A 19405-nucleotide genomic window follows, 5' to 3' on the forward strand; every position below is an offset into this window, starting at 1 on the left:
GATCTTTACCATGAGAAGCGCCTATTTCTTGCATCTTGATAGAAGAAGAGTGAGCAAAGGAGAATCATCCAATGAGAGAGAAGTTGGTAATCGATGGAAGAGAGTGTGGGATTTTGAAGTGCCAAACATGGTGAAGATCTTCTTGTGGAAGGCAGCAAATGAGTGGCTTCCTAAAAAGAAAAATCTATGTTGCCTAGATGACTAACACAAGATGGGAGATTAATTAAGTTGTATTTAAGAATTATAAATTATAAATCAAATATACAATATAAAATATAAATAAAATATAAAATAGTAATAAATATAAAGAGTAAGGGTAAGAGAGAAGCAAACTCAGTATGTTAACGAGGTTCGGCCCCACTGTCTACGTTCTCGCCTCAAGCTACCCCTTGAGGATCCCCAAATTTACTGTTCAACCTCATTCAAGTGGAGATAGCAACCTATTACACCTTTGAATAACACTACTACAAATGATCCTTGTAGAACGCTCTCTATACTCGCAATCACCTTACACATAGTGATTCAATTATTCCCTATGTAAAACACTTTCTACACGCACAAGGGTTATACATACCCTTTTACTAATACAAGAGCTGATAGTGGGTAGGTTATCAGAGAACACTCTTCAATGAGTGAAATAAGAATAATACAATACAAACTATATATCTTTCAAAATAAACAAGGATTAAGGTTCAAAACTTAGAGAATAGAGATTGAAAACTTAGAATGAATGTTGCAAAACTTGCAATGATATGCGTAAGTTTTTGGTGTTGTAAATTTAAAACTCTCAAATGATCTATTTATAGGCATATGAGACTTCATATTCAAATTTAAAAAGATTCACGTGTCAAAGACAACATCATTCACTTTTTAAAAAAATTCAAATAATTTTTTTTTTCAATTGTCAAAGACAACAACATTCACTTTTCAAAAAATTCAAATAAAATTTTTTTCCTTTTCAATTGTCAAAAACAACATCATTCACTTTTTAAAAATTTCAAACCTAATCTTTTTACTTTTTGCATATGACAAAATGAGTATTATTTACTTTTCAAAATTTTCAAACAAAATTATCTACATTTTGCATAAGTCAAAAAGAGCATCAATCACTTTTAAAAATATTCAAATAAAGTATACACACATGAAGGATGACAATCAATTATCTTTCAAAATTTTCAAATTTAAATATTCAAAATATTCATGCACATGTGAAAAATATATTTTAATGATTTATGATAAAATATTAATTTTGAACCTTAATCTTAATTTTAAATTTTTCAAGAGATTTACAACATTACTCTATAAGTTTTAATGTGAATTTGTTCCCTTCTTGCTCATGCTTGACTCTATTGTGTAGACAGTTTGAGTTTGAGACTCCTTTATATTTGATTTGTTTGTTATCATCAAAATTCTTATATATATATATATATAATTACATGAATCTGGAATCTTTGGTTCAACCATTTATTCAAAAAAAAAGATAGTGGAGGGTTCTTACTGTCCTATCTGCCTTAAAGTGGAAGAATCAGTGCTGCATTTACTATGAGAGTGCCAAGCAGCTAATGACGTTTGGGCCAATAGTTTGAGTGGGGTACAAAAGTGGAAAAGGGATGGAGGAGATTTTCTGGGGAAAAACTGATTGAAGGACTTGATAAAGATAAATTAGAAGAAGTGGTTGTCCAGCTCAGAAAAGTTTTGTTGAGAAGGAACGTTTTTGTCTTTGAGAACGGACTTACATGTCCAAGACGATTGTTATTATCAGCAACAGAGACTCTTGAAGACTTCAAGCAGGCCAACAGAAGATAGAATAGAAACTCAGCAGGAATCCAAAACAATTAATATGGCGACATGGGCTAGGCCTTCTGTAGAGTATGTTAAGGTGAACTGTGATGCCTCTTTAGATATTAAGATGAGGAAAATGAGAATGGGAGTGATTATGAGAGATAAGTATGGTGAGGCATTACTTGCAATTGGTGACAGCAGGTTGAATGTTCATACAGCAGAGGTAGTAGAATGTCAAGCTCTTTGGAAGGCAATGCAGTAGTGATCTTAATGTGCAGAAAGTGATCTTCGAAGGAGATGCAAAGACAGTTATAGAGGCTGTGAAGAGTGTAGAAGAGAATATGTCTGTTCTAAGTCCCTTAATTGATGATATTAGGAATGTTTTGAAAAATAGAAAGGATTGGTTATTACAATCTGTCTATAGAGAAAGGAACAAAGTGAATCATACTTTGGCAAAGGCTACCTTAAGCTTTGTTGAGGAAAAAGTTTGCATAGAAGAGGATCCAGATTGTATTGCTCATGGTCTGGAACATGATAGGAGAAGTATGCAATGATTTTATATATGAAATATTGAGGTTTATTTATTTTTAAAAAAAAGTACAATTCAAAATAGCAAAGATAGTCCTCAAAGTTTCTCCCTCATTCTCTCTCTCTCTCTCTCTCTCTCTTTCCATCTCCCTTATCTTTTCTATGTTTTATTTTATTATTATTTTTTATTTATTTTCTACATCCCTAACCAATTAAGTCCTCCACTGGATGTGTGTTTGCGATTATCTTTTTCTTGGTGGATATTAACCACAATGTATACCATCTGGAGCATACAACTGCTGGTTTCCCCTAAATCCGTTTTACTTCATGAATAGATGTACTTGAGTAACTTCTTAATTTGACGGGAACATGGTTTGATTTCCATAAAAACGGCTTAGAGAAGCTGAGGAAAAAAAAAAACCTGGGAGTCTTTGTTCAGTTTTCAGCTAATGCCATCTCGCTGAATTCATGCGCATGCAGGGCTGTGTTGCAGGCATAGTGCACATATATAATCATGGCGGTCGAACCTGTCCAGGGACCATGGCTACAGGCTACCTCAACAACCATGTTGGTCGGCTTCAATGGCCCACAATCATGGTCCAACCTTTATGGACATAGTTCAGGTTCTTATACAACATCACAACTTTGTTTTATTTTATTTTTTTAAGGAAAATGACAGGGATCCCGTTTATTTTTCTCACTCTATTTTTTTAGTTTTTTTATTAGTGATTAATAAAATATTTTTTAATAATTTTGTGATTTTTTTTTCATTTTTTAAAAATATTTAAAATTGTTAAAAAAATAATTTGCAAAAAATACTTAAATGTGTTTTTTTATATCATTTTTTAACACTTTTAAATATTTTTATAAAAAAAATAAAATTTATAATATTATTAAACAATATTTTCTTAATCACAATGTAAAAAAAATTTTGAAAAGAAAAAAAGATGCCAGCGAGATGCTTTAACGGGTTCCGCCAGCGAGATCCCTAGCATCCCTATTTTTTTAAACATTATTTAAATGTTTTGCTTGAAAAATATATTTTATATTTTGTGTTTTAAATGAGATGATCTAATTTTAATAGTATACTATATATATGTGAATGTTATGAATAACAGTCTTCCTAAGAATATTTAATATTATTATTTATATTTACTTTTTAAAAAAATTAAATAATTTGAAAATAATGTTAAGTATAAATATCAAATAGACAAGTCCTGTAAAGACATTTTGTAAAGATATGGGTCTCACTCAAAAAGTAAATGTTTTGTTTTTACACTTGTTCATGTTGTAGTCCACTTTTTTATAATGAACTTATACAAAACTTGTCTATTGGTCATTGTAAAAATTATTTCTCATAATTTAATTTCAACAATGAATTGAAAGGAGTTATAATTATTCTCTTCAAATATTTTTGTGCAATTAAGAGTAAGATGAAATATGTGAATTATAATATAAATAATGATTTATAAAAATTTTAAATACACAAGTCTCGTAGAAGTTCTTTGTAAAAATTAGACTCCACACTAAAATTATATAAAAAAAATTATTTTTATTTCTAATATAGTAATTTTTTTTTTTATAAATGTCTCTTGGTAAGTTGTCTTTATATTTGAAATGGTGTTATCTATACTTATAATTTTATTTATATTTTTACTTATAAAACTCATTTTGTTAATTTTCATTTTAAATTCAAATTTTAAATTTTAAATTTCATCCTTTTCAGCTTATTTATTGATATGTAGAGCATTTTTCTTATGGAAAATTCTTTTTATCATCCTCACACTTCACACACCACACTTATTTTAATTTTTTTATTATTTTTTCTATAATAAATATGTAGTGTGTAGATGATAAATATAATAATTTAATTAGTTTAATAAGAATAAAATAAAATAAAAAATAAAAAAAATAAAAAATATTATTTTAATATATAAAGTGTGTGGTGTGGGATGATGTTTAGCATTTTCCTTTTCTTATAACTTATGAGCTGGTACGGACGTTACTTTATCAGAGTTAAATTTTATTTATATATTTTATAATATTAAAAAAATAAATTAGTGTTCTAAATAGTATTCATTTTATATTTTTGTGTTATTTATTCCGATGGAAGCGGGAATCCTCCTTGGTCCTTCGTAGTCCCAATCCATGGAACCCCAGAGTGCCACTACGATTGTCGTGCTAAGCCCTCTTTCCTGTGCTTCTTCTTTAGGGATTCCTCTTCCTCCTCCTCTTCTTCTTCAAATTCACAGGGACATTACAAGGGGGTCAAAGCGTAGAAGGGAAATTACGACAATGACTCTGTCCGGAGTTTATCGATTTATATTGGAGGGGCGTCGCTCTTGGCTGTTCCCCTTAACCGCACTATGTCGGGCATTCCGGTTGCTGATGCGAGCAGGTAATGATCTCAACGAGAAATTGTCAGCATTTTGGTTAAATTTGTGCGTGATTTGTAGTTTTGAACGTTTACTTTGGTATTGTTGGTCATGCTTTGGCTCCAACACTACTTGCTCAGTTTCAACTTAAGGTGCGATTTAGATGGTGAGCAAAGATAATATGAGTTGAGATAAAAGTTGAATATGGAATAAAATATTGTTAGAATATTTTTAATATTATTATTATTTTAAAATTTTTAAAAATTGAATTGTTTATTATATTTTATATGAGAAATTGGAAAAGTTATAATGAAGAGATAAAATGAGATTAAAAAGTTATTGTATCCAAACGGGGTCTAATATTCCTCTCAACAGTATCGGGTAATGAACTTGATATGCTATCTACTTCCGGCCATTGTGTGTTATAATTTGGGGATTATGAGTTATAGTGCAACTTACATTGGCGGGAATTTCTTTTATTAATTGACTAATTAGTGCCATTTTGCACCTCATTCCGTTGTTAGAATATTATTTAGAATATATTCATAATATTTTAGTATGTATGGTAATATGACTTATTATCTACCATATTTAGTTTATTGTATAAATCAATCAATATCAATTAGTATTATTGATTTATTGTATTTCTATTATTTCACTAACATCATTTCCCTATAAATACATAGGTTATGCATTCAAGTACAATTCTGAATAACAAAGATGTAGTGCTCTCTCTCTCTCTCTCTCTCTCTCTCTCCTCTTTTCTATATTTTATTTTATTTTTATTTTCCACATGGTATCAAAGCCTTTAGCTAAGGCCAGGCTCAATTTTGTGGACTATTTATTTTAAAGTCCTCCCACTAGTATTACCTCTTACATAATTTTCTCAGGTACTCCCTAACTCATCTGCTTATTTTATTTTATTTTTATTTTATACAAATTCTTGAAAGTTTTACTATGGTGGAGGAAGAATATTGGGGATGTTGGAGTTGTGTCACTTATTAACTTGGCTCCAACTTTGACCAATTTGGACTTGAGTTGGTGCAATTTGATTACATATAAAGCTCTTGCAGCAATTGGGAGGGCAGGTTCTATCATAACTTTGAATTTGCAAGGATGTTCTTTAATTACTGTGATACCCCATATGATAAGAATAAAAGTTAGGTAGTATATGGGATCACGCATTGCTTTAAAATGAGAAGTTCTTGCTCTTTATAAGATTTCAATATGGCTCCAATTGTATAATTAACTAGTCCTTTTAGAGTATAGGCCATGTGATTTGGGTCTTCCATTTGGGTGTTACAAATGGTATCAGAGCTAATTCCAACCAGAAATGTTGTCCTTGAGCCGTGCCACCTACTAAGGACTGGTTCGACAAGAACGGCAGGAATTTAAGAGGGGTAAATTGTGATACCCTATATGATAAGGATAAGGGTAGGTGGTGTATAAGATCCTACATTGTTTGGGAATGAGAAGTTCTTACTTTTTATAAGGTTGCGGTGAGGCTCCGATTGTATCATTAACTAATCCTTTTAGAATATATACCATATAGTATGGGCCTTCCATTGGACTGTTACAATTACCAATGTGGACTAGCTTCTTTGGCAACAATGTTTTTGTTAAGGTCTTTGAAAAAGTTGGTTCTGGCATAGTGCGGCCAAAAGTCTGGAGCTAAATCACAGCCACTCTTTCACCTTACACCTCCATTGGCAAATCCCTTCACCATCGCATTTGTACGATGGTGGCTTCGATTCTCTTATTGTTCTTGTCGTTTTGATCTTGTTCCACTACATGAAAAGATGGTATGTAAAAAGTGTCTTGGGAATTTTTCCGCCGTTATTTTTTGGCAAGCTTGTTGCCTCTTGGTGCTTTCCAACCTTCAACACTACTTGTTTTGAAATCAAATTTCAGATTTAAGATCGCACGGTACACAAATCATCCGATCTGTGAAAGACCCGATCCCAACGCTATGGTATTTTTCCAGCATCCTTTTTTGGCAAGCCTGTCGCTGCTCAGTGCTTTCCAACCTTCAATGTTGCTTGTTTTGAAAAAAAAAAAAAAAAAAAAGGAAAAAAGAAAAGAAAAAAGAAGAATTAAGTTCGCATGGTACATATCATTTGAATTGTGTCTGATCCCATAGCTATCACCTCCATGCATCTGCAGTATCATTATTAGCTGTCTTCTCATTTTTAATTGGGTTTTGACCTTCTAATTTTGGTCCTATAGTTGACCATGGCCATATACAGCCCATTGTTGGCCACAACTCTAGATTTGATGCTCCAGTTGCAAGTCACTTTGTCCCCAACACCATTTTCACCATCTCATCTGCTATCAATTAATGGATATGAAGGCTATATTCAAATTTCAATTTCATGATTTCAAAGTTCTTCATACTAAGTTTGAGGGAGGATTTTAGAATAATACCATACTCAGAATATTTGCATAATATTCTAGTATGTATGATAATATGACTTATTCTCTACCATATTTAGTTTATTGTGTAAATCAATCGATATAATTGATTTATTGGATTTCCATTATTTCTCTAGCCTCATTTCCCTATAAAAGAGACATGTTATATATTCAAGTACAATTCAGAATGGCAAAGATGTAGCTCTCTCTCTCTCTCTCTCTCTCTCTCTCTCTCTCTCTCTCTCTCTCTCTCTCTCTCTCTCTATCTTTTATATATTTTATTTTATTTTTATTTTCTACATCCCTAACCTATTAAGTCCTCCACTAGATGTGTGTTCACGATTATCTTTTTCTTGGAGCCTGGAGGATATTAACCACAATGTATACCAACTGGAGCATACAACTGCTGGTTTCCCATAAATCCATTTTGCTTCATAAATAATGTACTTGTGTAACTTCTTCATTTGATGGGAACATGCTTTGATTTCCATAAAAAGTCTTAGAGAAGCTGGGGTAAAAAAAGAACCTGGGAGTCTTTGTTCAGTTTTCAGCTACTGCCATCTCGCTGAATTCATGCGAATGCACGTCTCTGTGTTGCAGTTATAGTGTTAGGTCGCATGACCTGTTTAGTGATGGCTCCAAGATCCTTTAATTAGGGTATTCCAAATACAATAACAAAGATATAATAGAGAAACAGGACATGAGATATACAAGTGCTGTTATCAGACTTATCAACTTCTAGGTTTTTGGCCAGTTCTCTCAGTCATGATACAATTCTGCAAACTTACTACCTTTCTGAAACTTGAATGCATGACAACGTTACCAGCATGTTCAAAGTCAAGCTATAAGATTTTTAAAAGGTAACCAAATTTGACACTGGCTGTCAGCCTATCACAAGCTTCCTCCTTTCTCTTGGCTTTGGATGGGGTGTGTATTAATATAGTGAACAAAGCACCGACACGGGGTGAGTAGTTGAAGTCTAGCTAGTACATATTGCTTACTTTGTTGGAGGTCTATAAGTTCAATTTTTGTTCTTATTTCGAATTTCGAGTAGCATATAGGATTTATGTTTTACTTTTATGGAACTCCCTCAAAGTTAATCTGCTTTGAGTTCATCATTGCTGTCTTACATTTTTCTCAAGCACTTATAGATTAAAACTTTAATATTCAATGGTCATATTCATGTGAGATTTATCCACCCTGCAGTTCACAGTCAAGAGCCTGATCTTTTGACACTTGGATTGGCTGTCACCACTATCCTAACCTGTCTCATATGGCTGTCAATCCAACCAAAGTCGATATATGTGGTGAGGGTTTCCCATATGCTTTTCAAACCTAGTTTTTCTCTCATATTTGTTGGTTGGTCAGGTCTATTTTTCTATCCCTTCCAAGTTAGTTTTTATTGGTTATGTTTTGATTTCAGGTAAGTCCTGAAGGAGTTAAATGCCAGAGAATATGCCCTCATCTCCCTGATTCTGTAGTTTTTTAATTAATGTGGTAGTGCACATTATATCGCCTTTCCTACAGTGTTCACAATGATCTTTATTCTCTATGCACCTGCTTTATTTTCTTAACTCAGCGCTGGTTTCTACTTTCTTACAAGATTCATAACCTTTTAGTGTTACAAAATAATGAGAACCTCTCTTTTTATGTCAGATTGTTAAATGGAAGATGCTGCATACAGAGAGACAGTGTAATCTCTACGATGCTAAGTTTCAAAAGGAGGAGTTTGGTTCAAGTTAGTTCAAAATATAAAATGGATGTCTCAATTTTACATTATAGTTCAGTGCCACTAGCCCCAATTCCTATTTCTTTAATATAATGGTAGAATTGTTTATTAAATTGGGAGTTAATCTAAATAAAATATCATTTGCAAATATACAGAATAGTTATGCCCTGGTGGTGGTTGTCAAGGAGAGAGGGGAAGAAACCTTTGTTATAATTGGCACGTATAGAAACTATTCAGTCTGCTTAATTTTTGCTTTTCATTGCTCATTCTCAAGATGTGGGAATCTCTGTCAGATGTGTCATGCTGCAGGACACTAGTTGTTTACGACAGACATTGTATCCTTCAAGTTGGTTTCACAGCTAAATCTTTTATTGGTGATGATGAGGCTGTGGCTGTGAATGCCAAAAAACTAATGCAAGGATAACTCAAGCAGAATCTTATGAAATCTGGAGCTTGTAAGTTATTTGAAGGAACTTCCTATTGGAGGTTTCAAGTATTTGACAGTCATAAACTCTTTAAGTTCTCCACCAAAACAAATCATCTTGAAACCATCTATTTTACCTGATTTTGCAGAGAGCTACCTGGGCAACCTATCTCTTTATCCTGGGAAGTCTAAGCTGCCATTTCTGCCTTCAAATACGCAGGTATCATGCATGGACTGAAGTTGACTTTTCTTGGCAATTGCAAGTTTTTAAAAATGTTCCTTTCAAAGAGAAACTTATACCAGCCTCACTTTGCTGGCAGTAATTCTGCAGCCACTTGGAAAGAAAGGAATTGCAATTGTTGGTGGTGACACAATTAGGGGTTTTACTACTTCTGGTCAGGTGCTTCTCTCTTAGATTACTAATTTTGAACTCTGGTAATTCATCATTGATTGAGGAGGGTTAAACCGTGTAGCTGCTTTCTTCCTTTGATTTTTCATTCCTTTGTCTCGAATTGTTAATTCTAGCTATCAGAGGATGCTTGGCGTGATAGATGTTGGGTATTAGTGTCATTCAACTGTATACAGTTTTTCATTATCTTAAACATCTCTTTGATATCAAAATTTTAAACTCCGGTAAATTGTTCTATGTACCACAGATTTGTAGTCTGAAAGTTAGCAACTTATATATTTGACAATCCTTTTCCCTTGCTTCATGTCTGGAAGGTGGTGCCTATAACAGAATAGCTTGCGTGGAACATCAGCGGCAAACAGAGATTCAGTTCAACATCAAATCCCTAAGCTTGAACATAGGTTTAAAATTATTTTTCAATTGTGGCTTATTGCATGGCTAACTTTATCCCAAATGTGATAGATATAAATGGTTTCCTCCTGAAAGGGAAAGGGAAATTAAGACTCATATCCACATTAAGTTAATTGTCCCTCAATTTCAAGGGTTTGTGATCACCAGCTCTAATTTTGCTCCAGCTATCTAGTAGTTAGAACATAAGATTGGTTGGGTTATTCTTCTTATCCTCACCTTCTAAATCACTACAAAATGTTCTCTCTCTCTCTCTCTCTCTCATTTTAAGGCATTGTTTTTGTTCTTGATTTTTCTCATGTTGCAAGCAACAGTAACTTGACCCTCAGCCCCCGTGTTAATTTGGACATTTACTAAAATCTCCCTTTGGAGGAGATGAATGGATTGTTAGTGTGGACGAATTGGAAGGCATAATTCAGAGCATTTATGGTCAAGTTCCATTTGTATACACGGTGCGATTTGGCATGTCTTAACCGAACTTTTTGCATGGCGCACCGTGCACTTATATGGTCTGGAGAGGCTTGCTTGTCTTATAGTTTAGGGTCATTATCTGTATTTTGTTTTGTTTGGTTCAATAATACGCTCATCCTAGTGAGTTTTAAGTGCCGGATTCCTTTAAAAAGTATGCATTTCCTGTTCCAACACGACAGGATAAATTAAGTGTTGAATTATTCTAATTATTTCCTTTTTTAAAGAATTGCAAGTAACATTCTTATGTATCTCCGCTTTGTTTTTCATTTTTTATCTGTGTGATTATACTGACTGGCAGTTAAACTGATCTTTCCGCTTCTGGCGAACCTTATGACGACACTTCCAAACTTGGGCGACAAGGAAATCAGATTCTTTTGTAGTTACTTCTGTATAGTATTGAAAAGTATGCTTCAAACCTCTCACTTTCACTTGAATTTGCATAGGTGATAATCCTGACCATGCTCCTCAACGTTTCATGATGCGAAACTATGTATGAATCGCCAAATACTCCGTCTATATCCTCTTAGTTTCTATCAGTAGTGAACCATCCTTCGTCCTAGTTTTGAACGTTAACAAAGAAATGGAGAAATCAATAGATGAATCATTCAACAAGATTAGAGACAAAAAAGGAAAAAACTTTCATTTCATGTTTGTCACAAATTTACATGTGTGTGATCCCTATAATAAATTCGTGGCATGTATAAAAATACAAAAAATCAGTGAACAGAAGGCCAAAACAATGAAAAGAATCAGTGGCGGCTCTCGTATATGTCTGTCTACACACGGGGAGCTAAGCTGAAAGCACCTTGATTATGTATCCGTGTTACTGAGAAGAACTCTCCCAAGGCAGCAAACCGGTAAGAGGGTCAACAAGATAGGCCGAAATGAAGTCCCTCAGGCCAGTATCCCAAACCTCGCAGAAGCGTAACTTCCAATTCAGCGGCTCAATGGCTTCAGTCCCTAACCCAGGTGCTCTATCTTTTGAGCCCTTATTTTGATCCTCCCGCCAGTCAACGACGTAGGTGGCAACCCTTCTGAAGAACTTGGCTTTAAATGTCTCCCACACCTGGTATTTGTAGTGGTTTAAAACGGCAGTGCTTTCTAGCATATTCAAGTACCTGAATCCTTCCCTAAGATGAAAGTGATGCACCACATTGAGAAGAGAAGTGTCGAGCAAATCTGGACGCACAATAGATTTGTGCCGCTCAGGACTTTGCAGCCGGCAAGTGTACCCAACGGTTACCCCCTGTACTGGAGGTGAACTCAACCCAGATGGCCCAAAGCTGTGGCAAGCTGTTCTGATCTCTGCGATGGAAGTGGAAGACGAAAAACGGGCAACCATGGACTTGAGCGAATTCTGACCAGGAAGACCATCTCCTTTTGGGTGACGAAACGAACGAGGGAAGTAGTAGAATTCATCAACATCAAAGAATCCCACCCACTTGCATTCATTTCTTGCTCTCAATGCACAATGTGAAAAACCAGCCTCTTGGGTTTTAATCCACGGCCAGCTCTGCCTACTGACATTGTAGTTTTGAGAGTCGAGCTCTTTAATCACCTCGTCAATGCCATCATCGCTGTTGTTGTCATAGATGAACCAGCGTTCGACACCTAGCCAGGCGTGGTACATAATCCACTCTCGCAGCGCTGGCGCTTGGTTCCATACCATGCTACACACACACAGCTCATACTTGCTCCGATTTTGCTTGTTCCCCTCAAACTTGGTGTCGTGAATTCTGGCCACAGAAGGCATAGGCTCGTGAACATGAGCTCTGGCATTGGCACGACTAATGGTTACCCTAAGTCCCTGAGCCCTCTCCGTGTTGTTCCTAATGCTCCGAGGCAACAGGCACCGAACAACTTCCTGTGCAGCCGAAACAGCTCGAGTTTTGAGCACAATCCCTTCATCGCTCCCCCATTTCCCAAACCCAAAATGGCATCTAAATTGGGTCGGATCCGATTTCTTATGCGGCCGAAGATTTAATCCCTTGACGAACACAGCCACCGTATCTCCGTCCAAAACCGCCTCGTAAGCCAACTTCTCCCACCAATACACCGTCTGGTTAGCCCCAACGGACCACTTATAATGGCCCACCTCGCCGCTCCGAAGCCTCCGCAGATCTACGGCGGCGTTCGAGTAATTCAACGGCGGCAGCGGACACTTCACAATCGACCGAAGCGCATCGTACGGTTCAGTGGACAGCACGGGTCGAATACCCAATTCTTGGCTCCTCTTATCTTGAAGAAGCTCGCCGGAACCGTTCAAGAATGTGGAGTAAACGCACTCCAACCCTTCGCTTTCATGGAGTTTATTAGACACCAGTAGCATCAGGTGATCGGGAAACAAAACCCTATCCTCTACTCTCAGGGGCAAGAATTTGTTGTGGAAAGAGTCAAGAACGGAACTGCTGGGCGACAAGGACAAGAGGGTTAAGGTGGAGGAGGATCTGAGAACCGGTCTAAACGACACGGAGCCAATCGAGAAGCGATCGGAGGACAAGAAGGCTAGGAAGACAAAGAAGGACAAGCAAAGAACGAAAGATCTAAGCGACAAGTAGTGTCCCTGCGAGTACGGCCGGCCCATACGCTTTCGCTTGCGGCGTTGTTCCGAATCCATCTCTCTGTCTCTTCTTGATCGGAACCCAAACGCTAAACGGAATCGGAAGAAGAAGTAATTAAGAAGTAATTAATAAGAAGAAGAAGAAGAAGGTGAATAATAAAAAGAAAAAGAAGAATACAGAGAGAATATGGAAATATGCCGTGCCGACAGTGATTTATATTCTTTTCTTGGGTGTCGGACTGGAACGCGTTAATTGGTGGAGGAAAGAAAGATTTTGCTTGATGTGGGCTGTTGAGTAATCGTTAATTAAAATGAGTTGCTGCAGTTCGAGTCCAAACCCAACTGGCCAACCATTGTGGATGTGTGTACTTTGACTTTACACCTATTTGTTGTCTTTTTATTTATTTTTATTCCGTTTTTTTTTTTTTTTTGGCCTTTTGTTTGCTATATATAATTGCCAATAAAGCCATTATTATTATAATTAGAGAACTGAAGCCGAAGCCAAAGCCAGATTGGATAATTTTTTTATTCTATTGGTTGGCTTTAGCCTTTAGAAAAGGAATTCAGTTGACATGCTGCTTGGAGATGGACCTATTGATTTCGTTTGCTAATTTTTCGTGGCATTAAATGGTTTTCAGGAGGATTTTATTTCTTCTCTTTTATTAATTTAAGGAAATCAGAGGCATTGCAGCTCTTTAGAACATCAACAAGAATTAAATGGAATTTCGAACCAACAAGAGCACCAAACATGAGACAAAAACGTTGAACCAAAAAAAAAAAAAAGAAGAAGAAGAAGAAGAAGAAGATGAAAACAATCTACACGGTTTTTTTATCAGAGGGTGCCTTTCAAGTCATTACCTCCGAGAGAGTATGACAACTATGATGGCAAGTGAGGAGGTTGCGATATTATGTCCAGTGTGTCATTACCTCTTAAATTAAATTACATTTGGGTTTTGAGATGTTTTCAGATGATCTAAATTTATTTATGAATAGTAATATTTTATTAATTTTATTGAAATGTGTTTGAATGTATAAAATAAGCTGAGGTATATTTTTAAATATATATAAAATAAGTTGAGAAATAATTAATTTTTTATGAAAAGTTGCAAAAGTAATAAGTCATGTCAATGATTGGTTTGAGATGAGTTTGACACCTAGACATAGCCTAAGGGTAACTACAGTAACGATCGAGGGTGAGTATTGGATTTTGTGACGTGGGTAGAATTTAAGGACAGGAAAATGGAATTTGACAAAAAAAAAAAAAAAATCCAATTTTTTGAGGTGTGCACATTTTAGTTCATTTCATGTTTATTCCAAGTTAATCTTATTCCTTTTACCAATAAAACTAAATTGCAAATTGGTTCCAAAATATAGAGGGAACTCTAACAACGTGGGGAAACTTCTGAAGTATTTGATAGTGTCCTTGTAGAGAGGGAAAAGATTGTAAGATAAACGGTAGGTCTTACATTATTGTAGTAAATGAGTTGTGTAGTCTCTAGCACAAAAAGGTCGATAACACCACATTCATCCTAGGAGTTCATATGTTGTCAAATAAGGCTGGTGAAATGGAACTCCCACTTGGTGGATACATACATTAGTATTAATATTAATATAGCTGGCATAGAGGATAGGGTAAGGTTTCTATGTCCATACAAAAGCGCCAAGACACTCGTGTATTAAGCTGTCTTTGTTTCTCTTTGATAAGTATGGTATCAACTCCTTGTCTTCTCGATAAGCTTTCCACTATTTTATTACATTTCTGGAATCTTTCATCTTTGCCTCCATTGAAATGGCCAAAAACTTCACTGGCAAACAGACACAGTGACATAGGCTTTTGTTGGTCATTCTAGCAATTTTAAAACCCTTTTAAATATTAGGTATGGCCCATGCATTTTCTTATTATTTTTTAATGTCTCTAGCTAGCCAGGTAACGTACATTTTCAGCCTCCCTTTTTTTTCCCTTTCTTTTTTGGGTTCTAAAATATTGGTAATGGTACCAGCATGCCTTCTTGCACCCATCAAAAAAGAAAAAGAAAAAGAAGAGGTAGCCACCCACTCCATGCGTGCGTTATGTTCTCAGTGAAATAAGAGAAGTTGATTTTATTAGAAGGTTCATGGCAAATCGTGCGTGTGGAGGCGGGTGATTCAAAATGAATTCTGCACAAAATTAATGGAGTTTTCTCAGTCCGATATCTATTTCTAGTAAGAAAATGCTATTTATATAATTATATTTATAATTTTATATACATAATCATTCATGCGACGTGTCAGTTACTAAAATAGTACAGATTTTAAAATTTAAAATTCAGTCTTTTTAATAATAAAAAAAAATTAATAAAATAAAACTGTCGCTCAATACGATAAACTTATGGGTATATATAATATTCTTCCCATGACAAAAAGCTCTTCCAAGTTTAAACCTACCTTTAAACCTAATGTATAATAATCTGCTTTTAAACCTAACATTTTAACAGTCTAGCACAACGTGTAAACGAAACTAAACCTAACATTTTAGGTCTAAAATGTAAAATGGATGCTTTTAAACCTAAAAATCTTACGAAAAAGTCTGGTAAAACGTGGAAATGGAACTAAATGATGACTTTTCTCACAACATTTTTAGAAATATAGTAGATTTAAATCGTTAGTTCCTTATTTTCCTTGTAATTTTCTAATTCTTTAGTGGTTTGAATTGACCCTGGTGAGTGCTCTGGCCACATGTAGAATATTCTCGATATATGGTGGAAGTTGCGTGTCCTCCATTAATAAACTCATAAGCCTGAACGACTTGAATTGCCTCGAAGTTGGGATTCGTAGAATAATTGCTTGGAAGATAAGTCCATTGCCACTTGGGCCTTTTCAATTTTTCTTTTTAATTTTTTTATATAAATAATCTGCTGATTAACTCTTAGACGCGTATAAGCTTATAGCAATGTTACGCTATCGCACAATCATTTTTTTTTTTTTTTAATGAGTTTTAATATTATTATTATTTTTTAATATAAGTCATATATTAATTCACTTTTTTAAAAAAATTATATAATATTTATACACTCCATAAATATAAATATCATTTTTCATAATCTTATACTAGTATCCCACATACATTCGCGGAATTATTGGGACATAACTCCAAGGAGGATTATTAGACAAGTATGGTTAAAAAAAAAAGCTCTTTACCCACAATTAAGGCATTTCTTACTCTTATGTGTCTCTTCTTTTTAATCTTTTGACAAAGGTATTAGGGGCTAATAAACATGTTAAAAAGATAGAAGAGAGGAAAAATGGACAAAAACAAAATTAAGTGGTTGATTGTGATTATAACGGGGGGACTAGATGAGAAAGCATAGGTGCAACTGCAGAGCATGGGTCGACATCTACGTTGCATAAAGTGAAGGGAGAAGGCGAGCTACGCTACTGGGTAGACAAGGACACTTCGTTACTTTTATGAATAAATCTGTGTTACTTCAAAAAAAAAAAAAAATACTTCTGAGAATATTATGATTAATCAATATGAAGTGGATCAGTGGGAATATTCTTTTATAATTCCATGCATACCCTCTCTTAATCATTGAACTAGTGTGCAATGCCCCTTGCCATTACTTCATAGCCTTATAATTGAAACAAACCAATCCATCTAAACAGAAAAGTATTTAATAATAATAATAATAAAAGAGTTAATAATTTATGACTTTTGATCAGTTGTGATAAGCCTGCCCACGTAGTTCACTCCCAAATGAAGCCTTTCTTTAGGAGCTCAAGAAATGGGAATGCTTCATCGTCTATTGGTTATTTAATGATTGGATGTGTTTATATTATTTTGTTTGGTTGAACATCTCAATCTGCTGCAACTTTCCATTTTATTTTTTTTAACTCAATTTTCTTTTTCTTGTAATGAAATTGGTCATATCTCTTCTATATTCTTCTTCATATTTATCTTTCTCTTTAAAATATGCGTTTTAAAACTATAAAAAATTAGTAACTTGATTAAACATGTTCTTTTTTTTTCATTTAATTAGTTTAATTTTATATAAAAACTAGAGATTTAAATAGATATATTATTATTATTATTCACTTAATAAGCATACCTTCTTGCATATATTATTTAATTATTAATTAACAAAAAAAGAAAAACTCCATGCTTTAAAAATACGTATTTATCATCAACAGCAGTAGCAGCCTAGGCCACGTCCAAATTAGAGTTATATTGAGTTGTTGCCATGAATTGCCCCAACTTACAACAAAGCCAAAATAATTGACATTTTTGGTAAGCAGAGCCTTTCTTTGCTGTAACTCGGCTTCTTACGATCGATCTACCAAATCCCTGCTTTCTAATCATTTGACAAAGCATACTCGCATCTTGACACGGAGATTTCCATCTTAGCTACCTTATTATATCAAAGTTTTCTTGTATTATATCAATTTAAATTTTATGAGAAATGCTACCGTACTCTCGAATTTATACTACTCATCTTGCCTCCTTGACGTGGCACTATAATGTGATGCCATATGACTTTATAATGTGGTGTCACGTGACTTATTAAAAAAATTAAAAACACAAATATAAAACGGTAAATGGAATATAATGTTTTAGTCTTCCTCTTTTTATATTTACAAAAGTCATTTTATTTTGAATATATATTTTATAATTTTTTTTAATAAGTCAAGTGTCACTGTGATAACATGTCAATAAGGCAAAGTGAGTGGTAAAAATTAAATGATAGAGTAGCATTACTAAGATTTTATATTATATATGTTAAACGATAATACTATATTCTCCTTAATTTGAAGAGAATATTAAGACTAATCAATTAAATGTTATACCCTAATGCACATGTGAATTTAAATGGAAGACATGTCTTAGAATTCAGTGTGACAATCATATTTTAATGTGAAATGATATTTATAGTCATAAAGTCTGTAAGCGCCACACAATTCTTTTGAAAAAAGTGAGTATATATGGTATCTAAATGAAAAAAAAAATTAATAGTGAATTCCACTTTTTTTTTTTAAAACAATTATACAATACTTATAAATTTCACGATTGTACACAATATTACTCTATTTTAATAGAATATCTAACAATGTGGAAAAGAATGAGGACATTGTATTGTTTAGATAATTGCACATTGTCTCACCTTGTCTTGTTAAGGACGTGTCCTACTTTTTCTCTGCAACCGTTCTACTACGTAATATTAAGAGGGTCCAAAGTGATTTACTTGGAAAAGTTCCGATACCAAAATCAGTCAATAAAATCAGAGAATTTAGAAATCAAAAAGAGAATTCGATCCCTTACTATCAAGAGTTACATGATATACATAGGCTAATTCATAATACTTATCTTATTCAATATTTATTGATGTAAATTATCACTCAATATTTTAAATGATCGTGCAACTGCATGAGATCTCTATCCTTCCGTGAGAGATGGCATAGTGCATATACACTTTCGATTCACTTTAGACTCCTTTATTGCTTTTAATCAGCCCAGGACATTTATGGACTTTTCCCTTTTCCCTTTTCCCATTTTTTATAGCAAAATGAACTTTATGGTTTAAATAGGCCTTCCACGTCTCACCTTCAATCGAGCAAGATTGGCTGCAATTTTTTTATCTCAATAACTTTTTATGATACAGAAAGAGATAAATCTATACTAATAAATGTTGTCTATAAATAACATGAATCTTATTTACATTGTTGGATCTATATGTTGCGTTATGTTATTTATTTATTTATTTTATTTTTGCAAAATGTAGAATTTAAGATAAAACAATGTAAGAAAATCCCCTGAAATTTCCCTCCGAAGAAAATCCTCTCGTGGACATTAGGCCTCCGTTGCTTTGTTGGTTGTGGTTTCACGCATCTTCTTATCTGCTGTCCATTTTATGCCCAGACAAAAAACAGGTAAAAGGTGGAAAATAAAAGGCTAGGAAAATAGCCCTGAACTTGGGCAGGCTTGGAATTCAAAAGGAATCTCAGCCCCAAGCCAAGCTTGAGTGTAGCCTCTTAAGGATTACAGCTATTAGCTAGCTTACTCAGCCCTAACCCAACTTGTAATTAATTTTCATTTTTAAAAATGGGCTCCCTTGGTTTCCTAACAAAATTGGCCTTCACGTTGAGCTCAACTTTCCAACCGAAAGGGCATAACAACAACTGGTCGTCCACTTCACTTCACTTCACTTGTACTCGATCCATTTATTTATTTATTTTACTTTATTTTGTAAGCAATTTACTTTAGTTATTTTATTTTAGAATAGTGTTAGACTTATAATTATTTTTATAATTTTTATACAATTATGTTGTAAAATGA

The 19405-nt window shown here is 34.2% G+C and overlaps 2 protein-coding genes across 13 annotated transcripts; one reads left to right on the top strand and one right to left on the bottom strand.

Moving 5' to 3' along the window:
* Window positions 1–4391: 4391 nt before the first annotated feature.
* LOC122310474 (protein COFACTOR ASSEMBLY OF COMPLEX C SUBUNIT B CCB4, chloroplastic-like) lies at window positions 4392–10305 on the top strand. 12 transcript variants are annotated; one of them, XR_006242621.1, is made up of 7 exons: window positions 4392–4708; window positions 5372–5407; window positions 8304–8404; window positions 8521–8594; window positions 8754–9281; window positions 9400–9470; window positions 9571–10305. XR_006242621.1 is itself a non-coding variant. In XM_043124344.1 (5 exons), exons 1-4 carry the CDS (start codon window positions 4459–4461, stop codon window positions 9248–9250), a joined length of 564 nt encoding a protein of 187 aa, XP_042980278.1. In that variant the 5' UTR covers window positions 4392–4458; the 3' UTR covers window positions 9251–9281; window positions 9400–10305. The 12 variants fall into 12 exon arrangements, 1 of the variants encoding a protein (XP_042980278.1); XR_006242622.1 differs by lacking the exon at window positions 5372–5407 and having other exon boundaries at window positions 8754–8835; window positions 9120–9281; XR_006242620.1 differs by lacking the exon at window positions 8521–8594.
* An 847-nt stretch (window positions 10306–11152) lies between these two features.
* Window positions 11153–13369, bottom strand: LOC122310473 (glycosyltransferase family 92 protein RCOM_0530710). The gene has a single exon (XM_043124343.1). The coding sequence runs from the start codon at window positions 13153–13155 to the stop codon at window positions 11362–11364; it is 1794 nt and encodes a 597-aa protein (XP_042980277.1). The 5' UTR covers window positions 13156–13369; the 3' UTR covers window positions 11153–11361.
* Between the last annotated feature and the right edge of the window lie 6036 nt (window positions 13370–19405).

This window comes from Carya illinoinensis, chromosome 5 (genome assembly GCF_018687715.1).
Source record: "Carya illinoinensis cultivar Pawnee chromosome 5, C.illinoinensisPawnee_v1, whole genome shotgun sequence".
NCBI classification, from domain to species: Eukaryota; Viridiplantae; Streptophyta; class Magnoliopsida; order Fagales; family Juglandaceae; genus Carya; species Carya illinoinensis.

What these genes read in the sequence shown, in the direction of transcription:
- LOC122310473 (XM_043124343.1), bottom strand. Translation starts at nt 13,155, where the DNA reads ATGGATTCGGAACAACGCCGCAAGCGAAAGCGTATGGGCCGGCCGTAC.
- LOC122310474 (XM_043124344.1), top strand. Translation starts at nt 4,459, where the DNA reads ATGGAACCCCAGAGTGCCACTACGATTGTCGTGCTAAGCCCTCTTTCC. An exon ending in CCGGTTGCTGATGCGAGCAG is followed by an intron (nt 4,709 to 8,303) that starts GTAATGATCTCA and finishes TCCACCCTGCAG; the next exon opens with TTCACAGTCAAGAGCCTGAT. An exon ending in AACCAAAGTCGATATATGTG is followed by an intron (nt 8,405 to 8,753) that starts GTGAGGGTTTCC and finishes TTTTTATGTCAG; the next exon opens with ATTGTTAAATGGAAGATGCT.